At 62.3% G+C, this 15800-nt stretch overlaps 2 protein-coding genes across 4 annotated transcripts; one reads left to right on the top strand and one right to left on the bottom strand.

Moving 5' to 3' along the window:
• Window positions 1-5: 5 nt before the first annotated feature.
• On the bottom strand, window positions 6-7854 carry SIRT6 (sirtuin 6). 2 transcript variants are annotated; one of them, XM_057421202.1, is made up of 8 exons: window positions 7795-7854; window positions 5503-5630; window positions 4612-4794; window positions 2812-2871; window positions 2187-2282; window positions 1676-1756; window positions 1255-1378; window positions 6-458 (listed from the first exon to the last, which is right to left on the bottom strand). In XM_057421202.1, the coding sequence occupies exons 3-8, from the start codon at window positions 4770-4772 to the stop codon at window positions 123-125; spliced, it is 858 nt and encodes a 285-aa protein (XP_057277185.1). In that variant the 5' UTR covers window positions 4773-4794; window positions 5503-5630; window positions 7795-7854; the 3' UTR covers window positions 6-122. The 2 variants fall into 2 exon arrangements, with proteins under 2 accessions (XP_057277185.1, XP_057277187.1); XM_057421204.1 differs by lacking the exon at window positions 7795-7854 and adding an exon at window positions 6025-6159.
• Window positions 6800-15588, top strand: ANKRD24 (ankyrin repeat domain 24). Of its 2 annotated transcripts, none has more exons than XM_057421199.1 (19): window positions 6800-6881; window positions 9091-9221; window positions 9321-9409; window positions 9710-9774; window positions 9953-10010; window positions 10089-10159; window positions 10354-10460; window positions 10545-10732; window positions 11266-11294; window positions 11429-11521; window positions 11943-12047; window positions 12150-12194; window positions 12301-12399; window positions 12472-12544; window positions 12620-12741; window positions 12811-14010; window positions 14735-14872; window positions 14958-15023; window positions 15321-15588. In XM_057421199.1, the coding sequence occupies exons 1-19, from the start codon at window positions 6846-6848 to the stop codon at window positions 15396-15398; spliced, it is 2793 nt and encodes a 930-aa protein (XP_057277182.1). In that variant the 5' UTR covers window positions 6800-6845; the 3' UTR covers window positions 15399-15588. The 2 variants fall into 2 exon arrangements, with proteins under 2 accessions (XP_057277182.1, XP_057277181.1); XM_057421198.1 differs by lacking the exon at window positions 6800-6881 and adding an exon at window positions 7873-8089.
• The last annotated feature ends 212 nt before the right edge of the window (window positions 15589-15800 follow it).

Below are 15800 nucleotides of genomic sequence, written 5' to 3'. Positions count from 1 at the left end.
CCGAGTCACGATCCGAGTGTTTTTAATACTTACATAAAAAAAGGGACAGTGTTTCAGGGTATTAAAAAAAGTCGGTAGGAAAAGTGGCACAGAGCATCTGGACAGGCAGGGAACAGTCTGGGTCAGGTGACGAGAGGCTCTACCTTCATCTTCTTCACCCTTGTTGGCCCCATGTCCGGGCTGGGACACTCCTGCTTCAGGCTGTCACGGCGTTCCACCAGTGTGGTCCCAAGGTCAGGGCTCAGCCCGCCCGTGCCGTTGTGCTGGGAGAGTGGCTCCTCCTTGCACAGCCCTTGAGCCCCGGCCTCAAACCTGCAGAGCTGCTCGGCCTTGGAGAGCTCCGCATGTTCCACCACCACCGGCCCCGTCCACTCCGGCACCTCCAGCCCCAAGTGCTTCATCAGCTTCGTCATCACATCATCGACGTAAGCGTGGATGCGGAGGTCGGCCTGTTTGTCCTGGGGCAAGCAAGGGGACGTTAGAACCACAGAATGGTTTTGGTTGGAAGAGACCTTTAAAGACCGTCAAGTCCAGACTCCATACCATGGGCAAGAACAGAAGCATCACAGAATCGGTTGGGTTGGAAAGGACCTTAAGATCATCCAGTTCCAATCCCCTGCCATGGGCAGGGATGCCTCACACTAGACCATGTCGCCCAAGGCTCTGTCCAACCTGGCCTTGAACGCTGCCAGGGATGGAGCTCCCTGGGAGAGCACAGGGACAGGGCCTGGGTGACAGCTCAGCTGCACGCAGGCTCCGGGACTCCTGTCCCCAAGGAATCATCCCTGGTGGAACATGAACTGACCCGTCTGGCACCACTCCCTAACCCGCTCTACCAGGGTGCGCTTCAGAATGCAGCCGAGACGGGGATATGGACACAGAGCCTGGCTGTGAGCCCAGGACAGGGGCAGGGACAAGGGAGCTCCAACAACACCCCAGGAACTCCCAGCTCTGGGAATTCAAACACTTTGGACAGTTAGAGCACCAAACCAGGGCTGAACAGGAACCCAACTGCCCTGTGGTATGGGCACGTGTGTGAGGTTATTTCACCAGGCTGGAATTCACCAGAGGATATGTCAGGATTTCTACACATTTCCATGGGTTTATTGCAGGTTTAAACCCTCCAACCAGGGACGCTCAGCCTGTTTGCCTGCTAAGTGAGGCCACTCTTCTGCCCAGCCACCCTGTGACGGGGCTGGAACAAGTGACACGAGGGGAAAGGAGCCGGCCAGCAGCCAGGACGCTCTCACTCACATGTTTGGTTGCCTGCAGGTTGACAATGACCAGCTTCCCTCCTCTCTTCTTCGTGATCAGTGGGAGGTTGCCGCTGGGTTTGATCTGCAGAGAGGTCCCCAGTGTGATGGAGAGATCAGCTTTCCTGCAGGGAGGAGACAAAACGTCCAGGGCAGAGAGAGAGCCGTGCCTCTTTGCAGGCTGCTTCTCCTACCCTGCTCCAGTGTGGACTCTACAAGCTTCCCAGCCATGGTGCAAGGAGTCTGCAGTGGTTTCTCTTGGCCACTCTCTGGGGCAGGACTGGGTGTTGCTGTGCTGTGGGGAGCAGCCTCAGGGCTGTGAGGTGCAGATGGGCAAAGCCAGACTGGGTCAGCCCATGGGCAGAGTGCTGCAGGCAGAGCCCAGGCAGCCTCCTGCAGTGCGGGGAGCCCCAGCACGGTACCTGCAGGCTTCATCCGCCAGCGTGAGGTCACGGTCAGGCAGGGAATCTTCCCAGTCCAGAATGGTGTCTCTTAACTTCCCTCTAGAAAACACACACAGTGGCTTTAGTGGTGTGCCCTGCCAAGCAGGAACAGCAGCAGAAGTGCCCCGGGAGACGGGACAGCGGCCCAGATCATGTTGAGAGCTGGGATGAGCCTTTCGCTCCCCAGTATCAGACTGGAGCCAGCAGAGCTCTGCCCCACGGCCCTGAGTCCCCAGCTCTGCACCCGCCCCTGGATGGGAAAAGCAGCTGTGCTGGGCCTGGCGAGCCTGGGTGAGGAAGCACGAGGGGCACATGGAACGTGTCTGGATGCCAGATCACCTCAGGGTAACCTCCAGCTGCAGAGCTGGAACCATTTCCCTATGGAAGCAAGCAGCTCCAGGGCAGTGCATGCTGCTGGAGGGGAAGGGGGCTCGCAAGCTGCCATCCCACAGCAGGGCATTGTCCCCATCCCGTGTCCCCACAGACGCACCTGCAGGCCCGCAGCCCCCGGGCTTTGGTGACGCTGCAGAGCCTGCCCGTGGGCTTCAGCCCCATGCTGCCCACCACGGCATCCCGCACGTACTGCCTGCAAGAGACACGGGGCTGGTCAGGAATAGGTGGCACCCGCTGTGAAACACCCACCCTGCCATGGCACAGCTCACACCTCATCCCCTGCACTGTGAGGACAGCTCAGAGCCACAGGCAGTGGCTGCAGCACCTCAGCCCTTCACTGATCTCTGCCCGTGGCTCTATCCTGGTGCTGCTGACGGCAGCTCTGACCAACAGCACCAGTCTGCCACAAACCAGCCTGCAGCAACCTCCTCTGCTCTGCTCTGCTCTCTCCTGCTGGCAGGCACAGCCCCTGCTGCAGGCAGCCCGCCTTGCCACGAGGAGCAGGACTTGCCAAAGGCATCCCAGGCACTGGAGGATTCCCAGAATGCTCATTTCCCATTGTTTGACAGGGTTTAGGATTCAGATGGACAGATCTGCCTATGCCCCCCACCCAAACTGAGCTTCAGACCTGCCAGGCGACAACCCCATCATGGGTCCAGCGCCTCCATCATTCCCTGGGGACACCAACAAAGTTCCCACCGCCCAGCTCAGGGCTCACATACTTGCCACACTTCACACACTCTTCCACAAACATGTTCCCATGGAGCTCGGCCAGCTTGTCCCTGCAGGAGGAACACCAGAGGTCAGCTGAGAGAGCCCCGGGACAACGGAGCAAGCTGCCCAAGCCCCCTCCTCACCAAGACCCTGCACCTCCAGGCCTCCCTCCACCATGGCCTGGGAGCAGTTCCGTGCCATGGCCACCACCATGGGACTGAGAGGAAGGACAGCACGGCCCAGCCTTTTCATTGTAAATGCTTCCATCTGCAGCACCAATTCCAGCCCCTGTTCTGATCCAGCCTCAAACCTCTGCGCCCAGTGGGAACCTGGATCTTTGCTCTTCCCAGCTCCTGCTGTTCCTGCCTGTCCTTGCATGGCTCTTCTGCTGCTTGTTTTGACTAAAACTCCCCTTGAGCTCAATGTAGAAGCCAGAGGAAAATAAGGCCACGCTCCCCCTGTGTTCCTGCGAGCCCCATGGTGACTGGGAACGTCCTTCAGGGTGGATGGAGACAGGACTGACTTGATTTCCCGTTTTGGCCTCAGTTCAGCAGCACTTACTTAAGCACATGCTCTACTTGTGTGGACGAGCTGTGCTAAACCAGCAGGCGCCAGCAGCAATGGGCTGCAGGGAGCACGGCTGGGTTCTAGTTCTTGTTTCCTATTCTTTTTCCCATGGTTGTTTAGTTTCAAAAGCCAAATGTGGTGCAAGGAGCAGGGACCAGGACTGAGGGCTTTTAATAACTGGAATTTCCCCCTGGGAGGCAGCTCAGCCACCGATGGCTGAAGATGATCATGAGAGGCATCCTCTCCAAGGTTCCATTCACGCTCCTTGTTCTCATCCCAACTCCATTTTATTTTATGACTTGAATTCAGCTGCTCTTCCCTTTCCAGGCAGCTCCAAGCACTTTGCCTCACAAGACAATCGCTTGCTGGCCTTAAGTGCTGGAAATGGCTTTTATAACAGGCTGAAGAGCCTTGTTGCCAGGAGCGCTAATGGAGAGGTGGGTTCCTTTGAGGACACCTCTGAAACAGCCACGACTAAACACAGCTCAGTCCCCACCACACGGGGAGCAGATGCTGTACCCTTGCTCCACACGCTGCAGCTCCCTGCAGAGGGAACAGGGCCACACAGGGTCCCTGACCTCACCACAGGTACGTCAGACCTGTCCCAACTGTGGGACTCTCTCCTTCTTGCTGCCTTTGCAGTTTTGCAAACGTATTGAGAGGCAAGAAATTCAATGCAAGCAAAGTGTAAAAGTAGCTCAAGATCCAGTGCTGTGTGAGACAGCGCTGGTCAAACAGGGCACCACGTGGCTCTGCAACCAGCAGCAGCAGTTTCATCCTCCCTGCAGTCCCTTCAGCCCTCTAGGATGGGTACAGAGGCAGTGGAAAGGCCCATGTGCTCCGAGCCCACCTCCCAGGAGCATGTGCCCTGCTTGAAGCCAACGTGTCCTTCCCTAGGCCATGCTCACAGTGGCACCGACAGCTCCAGGCAGGCAGCTGGTGGGTGACAACATGAGACAGCCCGACACCATGACCAGCAAATGGCTTCTGGGTGTCCATCTAGAGAGCATCAACCGAGGCTGGTTTCATTTCACCACCCTCTGCATTACTGCCATAACCTCTCTTCAGTTCAAGCCGGTTTATGTCCCCCTTCCATGTGCTCCCCACATCAGACACGGCTTTCAAGCCCCAGCACCAAACACTTGCACACGAGGCTGTTGCTTATCAGGTAGCAAGAACAGCCACGTGGCAGTGCAGGGAAAGGGATGAGGAACCCAGAGACAGGGCGGGAGAGGCAGTACCTTGGGAATCCGGAGCGCACGTGAAGGCCATCCACGTTCTGGCTGACCAGGAATTTCAGGATGCCGACCCTCTGCAGCCCCAGCAGAGCCATGTGAGTCTTGGAGGGTCTGGCACTCTCGAAGGTGGTATCAAATTTGGGGGAGAGCCCCTTCTCTTCCATAGTCCAGACACCATTGGGACCCCTGCAGCAGTGGGGACAGAAAGAGTGAGAATGGAGAGCTTGGGATCCAAGAGGACAGTTGGAAATGAACCACGTGCCCTGTCAATGGAGGAGGGAGGCAGTACTGAATGAATGTGGTCACCAGTGACTTGGTTGTTGAGGGAAGCAGAGCACATGGAGGGTGGCCATAGGGGTGATCGGGGGCTGGAGCACCTCAAGTATGGAGCCAGGCTGAGAACATTGGGGATGTTCAGCCTGGAGAAGAGAAGCTGCGTGGAGACCTCAGAGCAGCTTCCAGTGTCTGAAGGGGGCTACAAGGATGCTGGAGAGGGGCTCTGCATCAGGGACTGTAGTGATAGGACAAGAGGTGATGGGCTCAGACTGAAACAGGGGAAGTTCAGGTTGGATGTAAGGAAGAAGTTCTTTACCCTGAGGGTGCTGAGACGCTGGCACAGGGTGCCCAGAGAAGCTGTGGCTGCCCCATCCCTGGCAGTGTTCAAGGCCAGGTTGGACACAGGGGCTTGAAGCAAGCTGCTCCAGTGGAAGGGGTCCCTGCCCGTGGCAGGGGTTGGAGCTGGAGGAGCTTTAAGGTCCCTTCCAGCACAAACCACTCCATGATTCTACGGGCACAGCCTAACACCAAAGGAGTGCTAAAAACCAGAGCTGTTCCGGCTGGAGCAGCACCCGGAGCTTCACAGGAGCCTCGCAACCCCTCGCCTGCTGCCCTTACCTGAAGTCGGGGATGCCCGAGGCAGTGCTGATTCCAGCGCCGGTGTGGAACACCACATTGGAGGAGCTCCTGATCAAGTCTGCCAGCTCCCGAACCTTCCTCTCCAGCTCCTCCGGCGGGTCAAAGATCTGAGCAGAGGAGACAAACACCACGGGAATGGAAAGAACAGGGACAGATCCTTCCCACAGAGACACAGCAAGGCACAACCCCTCCTCATGCACCTTCCTGACAAAAGCGTTTAAGCAGAAACAGCATCTTCAGCCTAGAGAAGAGAAGGCCCCTTCAGGGGAGCCCTTAGAGCAGCTCCGGTGCCCCAAGGGCCGCACGGGACCCGGAGAGGGGCTTTGGACAAGGCCCCTGGTGCTGGAGAACAACGAGGAGGGGTCCGCGGGGCTGGGGCCACACAAAGGGGTCCCTCGCTCTGGGCTCCCCACAGGAGGCCGGGGCCGCGGTTGCCATGGGAACGCCAGCGGGCGCTGCAAGGCCCCGCGTCCCCCGGGGATGCCGCCGCTCCGCGCTCACCTCGGGGAGCCCGCACTTGCCCTTGTCCGAGTAGGGCGAGAGCCCGGCCGCGTAGTTCACCGCCATGGCCCGGCGCGGCCGCCGCTCCCACCATTGTTGCCAGCACCGAGCGCGGGCGGAAGCGCGCAGCGGGGCCCGGCGCATGCGGAGGAGCGGCCGGGGCCGAGAGGCCGCCGCCGCCATCTTTGTGTCGGGCAAGAGGAAGGGCGCGGGGTTATTTGGTGGGGGGGTCCCCCCTCACTGTGACCGGTCTTGGCTGTGCCCCCCCCCCCGACCCTTATCCCAGCCCTAGTGTGGGGGAGCGGGATGGGGGTGCCAGGGCAGGGGTGGGGGCTCTGTAAGGCAAGGAAAAGCAAGGCAAGATGAGGGCAAGTGGTGCCAGGTGAGGGCAGGGGGTGCCAGGGCAAGGGGTGGCCACTCCATGGCCTCAGCCGTGCCCCCCCCTTCCTGCACCCGCAGACCCCTGAGAGCGCGGTGGAGCCCGACCCTGCTGCCCTCATCCCCCCCCCCCCACCAGCGACCCTCCCGGCCTGTCCCAGCCGAGCCATGCCCGCCCGCCCCCCGTCTGTGGGTGTTCAGGGGCTCATGGAGCTCGCACGGGGCCTGGCCCCCTCCCCGTGTTCCCCCCCCGCTGCCCGGCTGTAACCGCACCCGGGCTGTAACCCAACCCCAGGGCCCGGCTCCCCCCCCGCTCGCTGGGCGCTGCGGCTGCCGGGTGACAGCAGCGGGGACGGGGCTGGGGGGTCCTGGGCTGGGATCGGCGCAGGAGGGAGCCCTGAGCGCGGCCCGGACCCGGACCCGTCCCCGGGGCTGGAGCTGCCATGAAGAGCCTGAAGGCCAAGTTCAAGAAGGCGGACGTGAGTGGCACCCGCAGGGACACGGGGACACAGGGACCTGCCCCCGGTGCCCGCAGGGATGTGAGGACACGGGGACCTTCCTCGAGATGCCCCCGTGTCACAGGGATGGATGTGCTGAACTGCTCTGGGATGTGGGGTGGGTGCTCGCCGTGGGGACAGCGGCCCCATGGAGGTCGGCGCTGCCGCTTTGCGTGGTGGGATCGAGCTCCCCGTGTACCCAAGGGTGCACCCAGGGGCAAAGGGACGAAGGCAGCAGGGAGGGGGAAGCGGGTCCTGGATCCCCTGCCTGTCCCCTGCTTGGGGGCGCTGCCAGGTTTCCAGTGCCTCAGCCCCTGGACCCAGCGTGTCCCTGCTCCTCTATTATTCAGGAGCTGGCTCGAGGCTCTCACCTTCCTCCACACCGGGCAGAGGGTGACAGTGCTGGCCTCAGCGCGCTGGGTGCACACAGCCACTGCGGACACATAGGGGCAGGTTGGGCCTGTCCTGCTCGGGGTGCTCTGTGCCTCAGTTTTCCCCTGGACACTTCCCCTTCTGCAAGTGGGAATGGTTGAGAGGCTCCTGCTGCCCCTGGGGTTCTGCCAGGACAAGTGCCCAAGGACCCTTTGCATCCTGGGGTTCTCTCCTTGAAGGGGGAGTTTGATGAACCCCTGAGACACAGGCAGGGTCCTGCCCTCCCTGGCCCCGGGGCTGTGGTGGGAGGTTGGTTCGTGTCCCCCCCCGGGCCAGGGGTCCCATGTCCCCCTCCTCGGGGAGCAGGATCTGGGTGTCAGGAGGATGCTCATGCCCTTGTTTTGGGGTGCCCTGCTGCCTCAGCTTGAGCGTGGGGTGGGAAAGGTGTCCCCCCCCTCCCCGAACCCTTCCCACTTTAACTGGGACCAGTATGGGTGCTGGTCCGTGGCTGGGACCTTGGTACCTGCTCCCTGTAGGGATGCGGTGCTGGCTGGAGCTCTGGATGCCAAGGAGGGAGGGAAAGAAGGAGGGAAAGAAGGAGGGACAGGGGGATGGAGGGAGGCGGATCCCGGCTCCCACTGCGGCAGGACCCGGCCCCTGCCGGGCAGCGATGCTGGTCCGAGCTGGGTGCTGGGGGCCCCGGCCTGGAGCCGCAGCCTGCCCTCGCCCAGGCGGGGGGCAAGGGGTGCATGGCCGCCCGCCGCCTGCTCCTCAGCACCATGAAGCAGATCTGCCTCTGTGCCGCCGCCTCCTTCGCGGTACGTCCCCGTCCTCCATCTCCTGTCCCCTCCGGTCACGTCCTCCCGGGTAAGCCGTGTCACCCCCACCCCATCGGGCCCCCTCCACCTCCATCCCGGTCCCGGAGCTCGGCTGCGTCCTCTCCAACCTGCTTTGTCCTTGCATGACAGGGTATGGGGGCAGGCGCTGCCCTCCCAGTTTGCCCAGTAACCCTGGGACACTGGTTTATTCCAGAGTCCCCTTGCCCCGCGGGGCTGAAGGGGCTTGCAGGGCCTCCGGGTGCGCGCAGCGGGGCAGGTCCCCTGCTTGGTGCTGGCATCAGGCTGGTGAGGGGCAGGATGGAAGCAGCTCCCAAGGGTGACATCCATTTCCTGCTGCTGCGGCCGCAGCGAGCTCCACTTTGTCGTCATGGGCTGCGGGATGAATCCCGGGCTTCCTGGGTCTCTCCCGTAGCACTGGGATCTGTGGGATCGCTGTCAGCAAGCCCCCATCCAGCCCCAGCCCTGCAGGGGTGGGCACACAGTGTTGTGCCCCTGGTATCCCAGGGAGGCTGGAGCCATCCCAGGGGATCTGCTCTTGCTATCAACTGCGCTTGCCCTGGCTTGGTCCTCTTCTTAGCAGGGAGCAAAGCAGGGCTGGGAATGGGCTCAGTGGGGAGACCCAGGCAGGGATGGGGCTCAGGTGCCTCACAGTGCTGACTGTGTTTAGCACCGGGGTCACTGGGATGGCAGGGGCAAACCTGCAGCCAGTGTTGGCTCCTTCCCAAGTCCTTGCTGGTCATAGTCTGCCCCAGCCACAGCTAAACCGGGGCTGTAAATCTCCAGGTCTAGGAGCTATGAATTGGAGCAGAGGCTGAAGGGGACCCTCATCCCAGCTAAACCTGGGGGTCAGGAGCCACAGCACCCCAGGGGATAGGGATGGGTGGAAGATAGCAGGGATGGGGATGGACAGACACCTGAGCCCAGCGCAGCATCCTGGGGATGGCACAACCCATCACAGCCTTCTCTGGGCTTCACTGCAGAGCCAGGACTGGACCAAGAACGATGAGAAGCTCCTGCAAGCTGTGGACTACAACGATGCCGGAAAGGTGACGTCCCTCCTCGTCCGCAAGGGCCTGGTCCCCACCAAGCTGGACTCAGAGGGCAAATCCGCGTAAGTGCTGACCCCCATCCCTAGGACACCAGGGACATGGGGCTGGGGACACAGCTGGTACAAGGGACTCGAGTCCTACAGCCCCTGTTCTTGCTGCAGGTTCCACCTGGCCGCCATGCGGGGGAACGTGGACTGCCTCGAGGCCATGCTGGCCCACGGTGTGGATGCCATGACCAAGGATAGCTCAGGTGAGGGCATGGCCACCAAATGACCTTGGCTAATGCCACATTGCACCCAGGGCCACCAGTGCTCCCTGCTTGGTCCTGCTCTGCTGGCAGAGCAGAGGGGATGGAGGTGATGGCCTCACCTGTAAATTGTCCCATCTTTCTATGGGGGACTGAAGCGCTGACCGATGATGCCCACGGGATGTTCCCTTCCTATTCAGCCCCAGTCCAGCAGATCCTCCTGTGTGCCCATCTATCTGTCACCCAGTCAGTCCTCTTTACCATTGTCTGTTCCCTGAGCTGTCTGTCTGTCCCTCTCCCCAGGTCACACTGCCCTGCATCTGGCATCCAAGCATGGCCACCCGCAGTGTGTCAGCAAGCTCCTGCAGGTACTGGGGCTGGGAGCATGGTGCTATGAGAGAGGGTGCTGTGCCAGCGTGGTGTCCTTATGTCCTTGGGCTCCCTTCCCTCGCCAGTGCCACTGGTTGGCATGGTGGTTCCCAGCTCTGCCCGGTCCTCCACCATGTCTGTCCCCTGTTCTCCTGTAACCCAGGCTCTCTCCCTCAGGCCTCCTGCCCTGTGGACGTGGCTGATGGCAGTGGCCGAACAGCGCTGCACCACGCAGGTGAGTGGGGACAGTACCAGCCCTGTCCTGCTCCTGTCGCTGTGCAGGCAGAGTGCTCAGCCTCTGTCCTCTCCGCAGCGTTCAGTGGCTGCATCTCCTGCTCCGAGATCCTCTGTGATTTCAAGGCTCCCTTGAACATCAAGGACAAGGTGAGATCTCTCTGCTCCTCACCCTGCAGTGCTGTGCAGAGCAGCAGGGGGCCAGGCTGGGGCTGCCTCTGAACTGCAGGGGGAACAGCAGCAGTACTTGGCATGAAAACACGCCCTGAAGTGGCACATGGAAGATAACAGTTTCCCCCTATGGGGGGATCTGAACCTTGTCTGTGTGTCCTTCCTGAACGCAGGATGGCTCCACCCCGCTGATCCTGGCAGCCAAGATGAGCCACTCGGAGCTGTGCCGGTACCTGCTGCACCGCGGCGCTGCCGTCAACAGCCGGGACCTGCAGGGGAGGTGAGTCTGCACTGGTGGGACTGGGAGCAGATGGGGAGATGGAGGGAATGGATCCCTAATCTCTGCTCTCACCACTGTGCTCAGGACAGCCTTGATGCTGGCCTGTGAGAATGGCAGCGTGGAGACCGTGGAGGTGCTGGTCAACGCTGGTGCCCGGGTGGCTGTGGTGGACTCTACAGGTCACGATGCTGCTCACTACAGCCTGGCCACAGGCAATGCCCTCATCCAGCACTTCCTGCAGGAGGCTGCTCAGCGCCGGTCCTGGGCCAGTGGTAAGGCTGCTCCTTGTCCACAGGGCTGCACCCATGGGGTGCTCCCACCTTTTGGGGTCAGGCTGTCTGACCCACGCTGCTGGGGCTGAGCAAGGCTGGGGGGCACGGGTCCCCTTTTCCCACACTCTGGGGGTGCCTTTGCCTATGCTGTCTCCAGCCCAGGGCAGGGAGGTGGTGCTGAGCCTCTGTTGACTGTCTTGGTGTCTGCACATGCTTGCACATGCATGTTCACATGTGTTTGCAAGCATGGGGGTGTAAGTGCACGTGTGTTTCTGTGTGTGTCTGCATGTGCATGTCTGGGTGCATGTGTCTGCACATGTGTGTGCATCCCTGCAATTACACATCCATGTATCCCATATTTGTTTGTCCCCCTTGTATGCACATATGTCCCCCTGTGCACACGTGTGTGTCCCCTAAGTGCCCCTCCTTGTATGAGCACACACAGGGGTGCCCCTGCACCCACACGAGCTCTGCCTGCCCCTACTATCCCCTAAACTGCCCCAATTTCCCTTTCCTCCCACTCTGCCCCACAGAGGAGGAGTCAGCTGAGCAAACGTCCCAGGTAAGGGCCTGCCTGGCTGCCCCCCTCTAGGGTGGGTGTCCCCAGGAGCCCTGGGGCTCTCCGAGGTGGCAGTGGGTCAGGAAGGAGGGAGTCACTTTATGTGTGATGTCCCCTCTCTCCTGGTGTCTCCACAGACATCTTCGCCCAGCCAGTCATCCGTGAGGGAGAAGAGCAGCACCCCAAGGAAGAGGAAAGCCCCTCTGCCCCCCCTGGGCACCCCCAGCCAGGTAAGGGGGGTCCCCCTTAGCTCCACAGCCACCCCCAGTGCAGCGTAGCCAAACCATGGCCAGTTTGGGCAAAGTTCCTCAGCTTCACCCAGCCCTGCAGTGGAGGTGATGCTCATGGGCTGGCCTGAGCAGCAACAGAGGCTTCATCCCCGCTCCTGGCGTGCAGCACCCCAGATCCCAGTCCCCTGTTTTGTCCATCAGCCCCTTTCTATCCACACCATGGGTCCAAAGCACCCCTCACCTGAGCTGGCACTGGGGGGGGGGGGTGTCTATGCCATGCCAGAGCCTTTCCTTCTCCCTCTGGTGTCCAAAAGCTCCCTGCACCCCTTGGAGCATGGTGTGCACATGGTGAGGATCCCGGTGAGGATGGGGAGGGGGTGTCAGGGCTGGGCATGGGGGCTCGGCAGCCACGTGCCTGCAGGAGGACCGGGACGCCTACGAGGAGATCGTGCGGCTGCGGCAGGAGAGGGCCCAGTTCCTGCAGAAGATCCGGGGCCTGGAGCAGCAGGAAAAGCAGAGACGGGAGGTACCAGCGAGCTGCAGGGTTGTGGGGAGCGACCAGCGTGTCCCTAGGGGTTGGAGGGGATGGGGCAGCATTAATGCCTCCCTGTTTTCTGTGTCCTGCTAGCGGGCAGAGCTGGATGAGAGCTCCCTGCGCTCCATGGAGAAGCAGGTGAGGCCACTGAAGGGGTGGCTGTCCACGGGGTCCTTGTGCTGTGGATGCTTTTGGGACCCCGGTGGGAGCGAAGGGGACCCTACCCCTGTGCCTGGCCCCACAGATCCAGGAGCTGGAGCAGCGGCTGGCGGCACGGGATGGTGAGAAGGAGCGGCTGGGCAAGGAGGTGGAGGCTCTGCAGAGCCGCTTGTCCTCGCTGGAGGTAGGTGTGAGTAGACCCTGACAGCAGCAGGGGTTGGGGTCTTGGGGGCTGACCACGACTCTGCACCCCCAGAATGAGAAGGAGAACACAAGCTACGACATCGAGACACTGCAGGACGAGGAGGGAGACCCGCTTGAATTCCCAGGTACGGGGTGGCCCTTGGGGGGGGGGGGGTGACACCGTGCAGTGGGAGCAGCACCAGAGCCCCTGCACCCTGCAGGGGCAGAGCTGCTGCTCTCCAAGAAGACACTGAGCCCCTCGGCCGAGGAGCTGCTGGCCACGCTGCAGGGGCAGGTCCAGTCCCTCACCGTGCAGAACAAGGAGCTGAGGGAGAAAATACAGGCAAGTCCCTGTCTGTCCCTCGCTGTGTCTGTCCTCTGCGCCCCAGTGGCCTCACCATGTCCATTGCAGGTGCTGGAGAACTACGAGTGGGACGAGAGCGACACGTCCACACCGAGGGACTTTGTGCCCATCAGCCAATACAGGGCCCTGCAGCGGGAGCTGGAGCAGCTGCGGGCGCAGCGCGGGGGCTTGTCTGCGAGGGATGAAGCCGTGGGGCAGCCGGAGGGGCAGCCCGGAGCCCCGGAGCGGGTCTTGGAAGGGAGCACAGCCCCACAGCGACCTGCCAAGGAGCCAGCCGGGACCTGTGGCAAGTGCAAGGCAGCACTGGGCGACCCACAGCCCTCCTCCTCCTCCTCCTCTTCCTCCTCAGCTGGGGCTGAGCTGGCGGAGGCCCGGGCAGCCCTGCGGCAGGCGCAGGCGGCGCTGCAGGAGCGGGAGCAGCAGGTGAAGGAGCTGCAGGCGCGTCTGGAGGCCGGCAAGGAGGCCGTGGAGGTGACGGCCTCCCTGGAGGAGGCGTCGAGGGAGAAGGAGGCTCTGCTGGAGCGCTGCAGCCGCGCCGAGGCCGAGGCGGAGGCTCTGCGGCGGGAGCTGGAGGCCAAGGCGCGGGACTGGCAGGCGGCGGGCGGCCCCGAGCCGGGGGCTCTGGAGCGGCGTGTGGCGGAGCTGGTGCGGCAGCACGAGGAGGTGACGGCGCAGCTGGGGCAGCTGCGGGAGACGCTGGGCCAGCGGGACGCGGAGCTGGGCTCGCTGCGGGAGCAGTTGGCCGCGCGGCCCGTGGGGCGTCGGGAGCACGAGGAGGCGCTGGCGCGGCTGCGGCGCGCGCAGGAGGAGGGCAGCGTGCCGCGGGACGAGCACGCGCGGGTCACCGCCGCGCTGCAGGAGCAGGCGCGGGCGCTGCGGGAGCGCGTGGCCCAGCTGGAGGCGGCCGCCGAGGCCAAGGGGCGCGAGGCCGCGCAGCTGGAGGCCGAGCTGGCGGGCGCGGTGCCACGGGGGCAGCACGAGGCGGCGCAGGCCGGGCTGCGGGCGGAGGCGGCGGCGCTGGAGCAGCGGCTGGCGGAGCTGAGCCGGCGGCACGAGAAGACGTGCGAGGAGGTGTTCCGGGTGCAGCGGCAGGCGCTGTTCATGAAGAGCGAGCGGCAGGCGGCCGAGGAGCGCCTGGGCACCGCGCAGAAGCAGCTGGCGGAGGCGCAGGACGAGGCGCGGAAGCTGCGGGAGCTCCACGGTCACGCTGAAGACTCGGCCCGGCTCGTCAGGGAGAGGGATAGGAAGGTAGGGATGGGGGGGGGGGGAACTGGAGAGGGGCTTGGGACAAGGGATGCAGGGCCAGGCCGAGGGGAATGGCTTGAACCTGCCCCAGGGGAGACTGAGATGAGCTCTTGGGCAGAAGCTCTTCCCTGGGAGGGTGCTGAGGCGCTGGCACAGGGTGCCCAGAGAAGCTGTGGCTGCCCCATCCCTGGCAGTGTTCAAGGCCAGGTTGGACACAGGGGCTTGGAGCAAGCTGCTCCAGTGGAAGGTGTTGGGGTTGGAGCTGGAGGAGCTTTAAGGTCCCTTCCAACATAAACCAGTCTCATTCATTCTGTGATTCAAATCATGGCTCAGGATGTGCCCAGGTTGCAGGGGAAATGCACTCACAAACAGGGATAGATATGTACACAGATGTGTGCATGTACACACATGCGTGTAGGTGCTTATGTGTACACGCATGTGTTCACACACCTTCACACGCTTGCACACTTGTGCCTGCACATAGATGCATGTTTGCACATGTACGCACGCACATGGGCACACACAGCTCCGTGTGGACTTGCCCCTTTCCCTGCTGTTCCCCTTTTCTCCTCCCAAAGCCAAGACTCAAATGGAGCAGAGGGAACGGCTGGGAAAGCGCTGGCTCTGCCCGGGGCCACCCGGTGGTGCTGTGGTCACAGCCATGGTGGCTCCATGGTGGACCCCAGGGCTGGGTCTGAGCGCTGCCTGTAACCCCTGTGTCCTGCAGATCACGGAGCTCTCAAAGGAGGTCTTCAGACTGAAGGAAGCCCTGAACATCCTCCCCGAGTCGCAAGGAGCACCACAGTCACCCCCCAATGCTGCTGCACTCCAGGCCAGGATCCGTGCGCTGGAGGAGAAGCTGCTGGTGGGTACCAGGGGTTCTGTGGCCGTTGCTTGGTGGGTTCTGGGCTTTGCCAAGGCCACGCTCACAGCCCGTCGCTCTCCTGCAGGAGACAGAAACGCAACACAGCAAAGTGGTGACGCTGTACAGGAGCCACCTGCTCTATGCTGTGCAGGTGAGATGGGGACGTGGCTGGGGGGGAACTGGGGACATGACAGCCTGAGAACATTGGGGCTGATCAGCCCCAGGAGAAGCTGTGTGGAGACCTCAGAGCAGCTTCCGGTGTCTGAAGGGGGCTACAAGGATGCTGGAGAGGGGCTCTGCATCAGGGACTGGAGGGGTAGGACAAGGGGTGATGGGTTCAGACTGAAACAGGGGGAGTTCAGGTTAGGGGTAAGGAAGAAGTTCTTCCCTGTGAGGGTGATTCCTCACAGACTCCCTGATGTCCTCACCAATGTCCCTTCCACCCCAGGGCCACATGGACGAGGACGTGCAGAGACTCCTGTGCCAGATCCTGAGGATGCAGCGGCTGCAGGAGCAGGACAGATGAGCTGCAGAGGGGATGGTGGCACAGTCAGTGACACGGACAGGCTCATGGCAGCACCCTCTGTGCCCCTTTGCTTCTCCTGGCAGCACCGTGGTACCCACCCCCCCCACCCCCCCCAGCCCTGGGGCCATGTGCACCCCCTGCAGCCCCACACACAGCCCAGCACAGCAGCAATAAAGTATTTATACTCACACCGACGTGACAGCTTGTCTCAAGGGGAGGATGAGGGTACTGGGGGCTATGTGGGACAGTGCGGGACCGGTGCTATCATCATGTCCCCATGAAGACAGCAGGGTGAGGGAATGGGAAGGGATGAAGCTTTCTTGGCCAGAACCCAAACCCCTTTCCTGTGGGTCTGGGCCCCAGGAGCAGCAGCCCCATGTGCAGGGGCTCCTTTGGGGCCAC

The sequence above is a fragment of the Pezoporus wallicus genome, unplaced genomic scaffold (genome assembly GCF_028554395.1).
Source record: "Pezoporus wallicus isolate ANWC-B61680 ecotype Strahan unplaced genomic scaffold, APGP_CSIRO_Pwel_v1 scaffold_14062, whole genome shotgun sequence".
Classification (NCBI taxonomy): domain Eukaryota; kingdom Metazoa; phylum Chordata; class Aves; order Psittaciformes; family Psittacidae; genus Pezoporus; species Pezoporus wallicus.
This window is presented reverse-complemented; position numbering and strand designations above follow the sequence as displayed.

Excerpts from the sequence above, each read along its gene's own strand:
- ANKRD24 (XM_057421198.1), top strand. The coding sequence starts at position 7,883 with ATGGAGGGAGGCGGATCCCGGCTCCCACTGCGGCAGGACCCGGCCCCT. Across the intron at positions 10,733-11,265 it reads GCGCCGGTCCTGGGCCAGTG|AGGAGGAGTCAGCTGAGCAA; the intron begins GTAAGGCTGCTC and ends TCTGCCCCACAG. Across the intron at positions 12,048-12,149 it reads AGGAAAAGCAGAGACGGGAG|CGGGCAGAGCTGGATGAGAG; the intron begins GTACCAGCGAGC and ends GTGTCCTGCTAG.
- SIRT6 (XM_057421204.1), bottom strand. The coding sequence starts at position 6,090 with ATGGCGGTGAACTACGCGGCCGGGCTCTCGCCCTACTCGGACAAGGGC. Across the intron at positions 4,795-5,502 it reads TCGGGCATCCCCGACTTCAG|GGGTCCCAATGGTGTCTGGA; the intron begins GTAAGGGCAGCA and ends CCACTGCTGCAG. Across the intron at positions 1,757-2,186 it reads CGGGGGCTGCGGGCCTGCAG|AGGGAAGTTAAGAGACACCA; the intron begins GTGCGTCTGTGG and ends TGTGTTTTCTAG.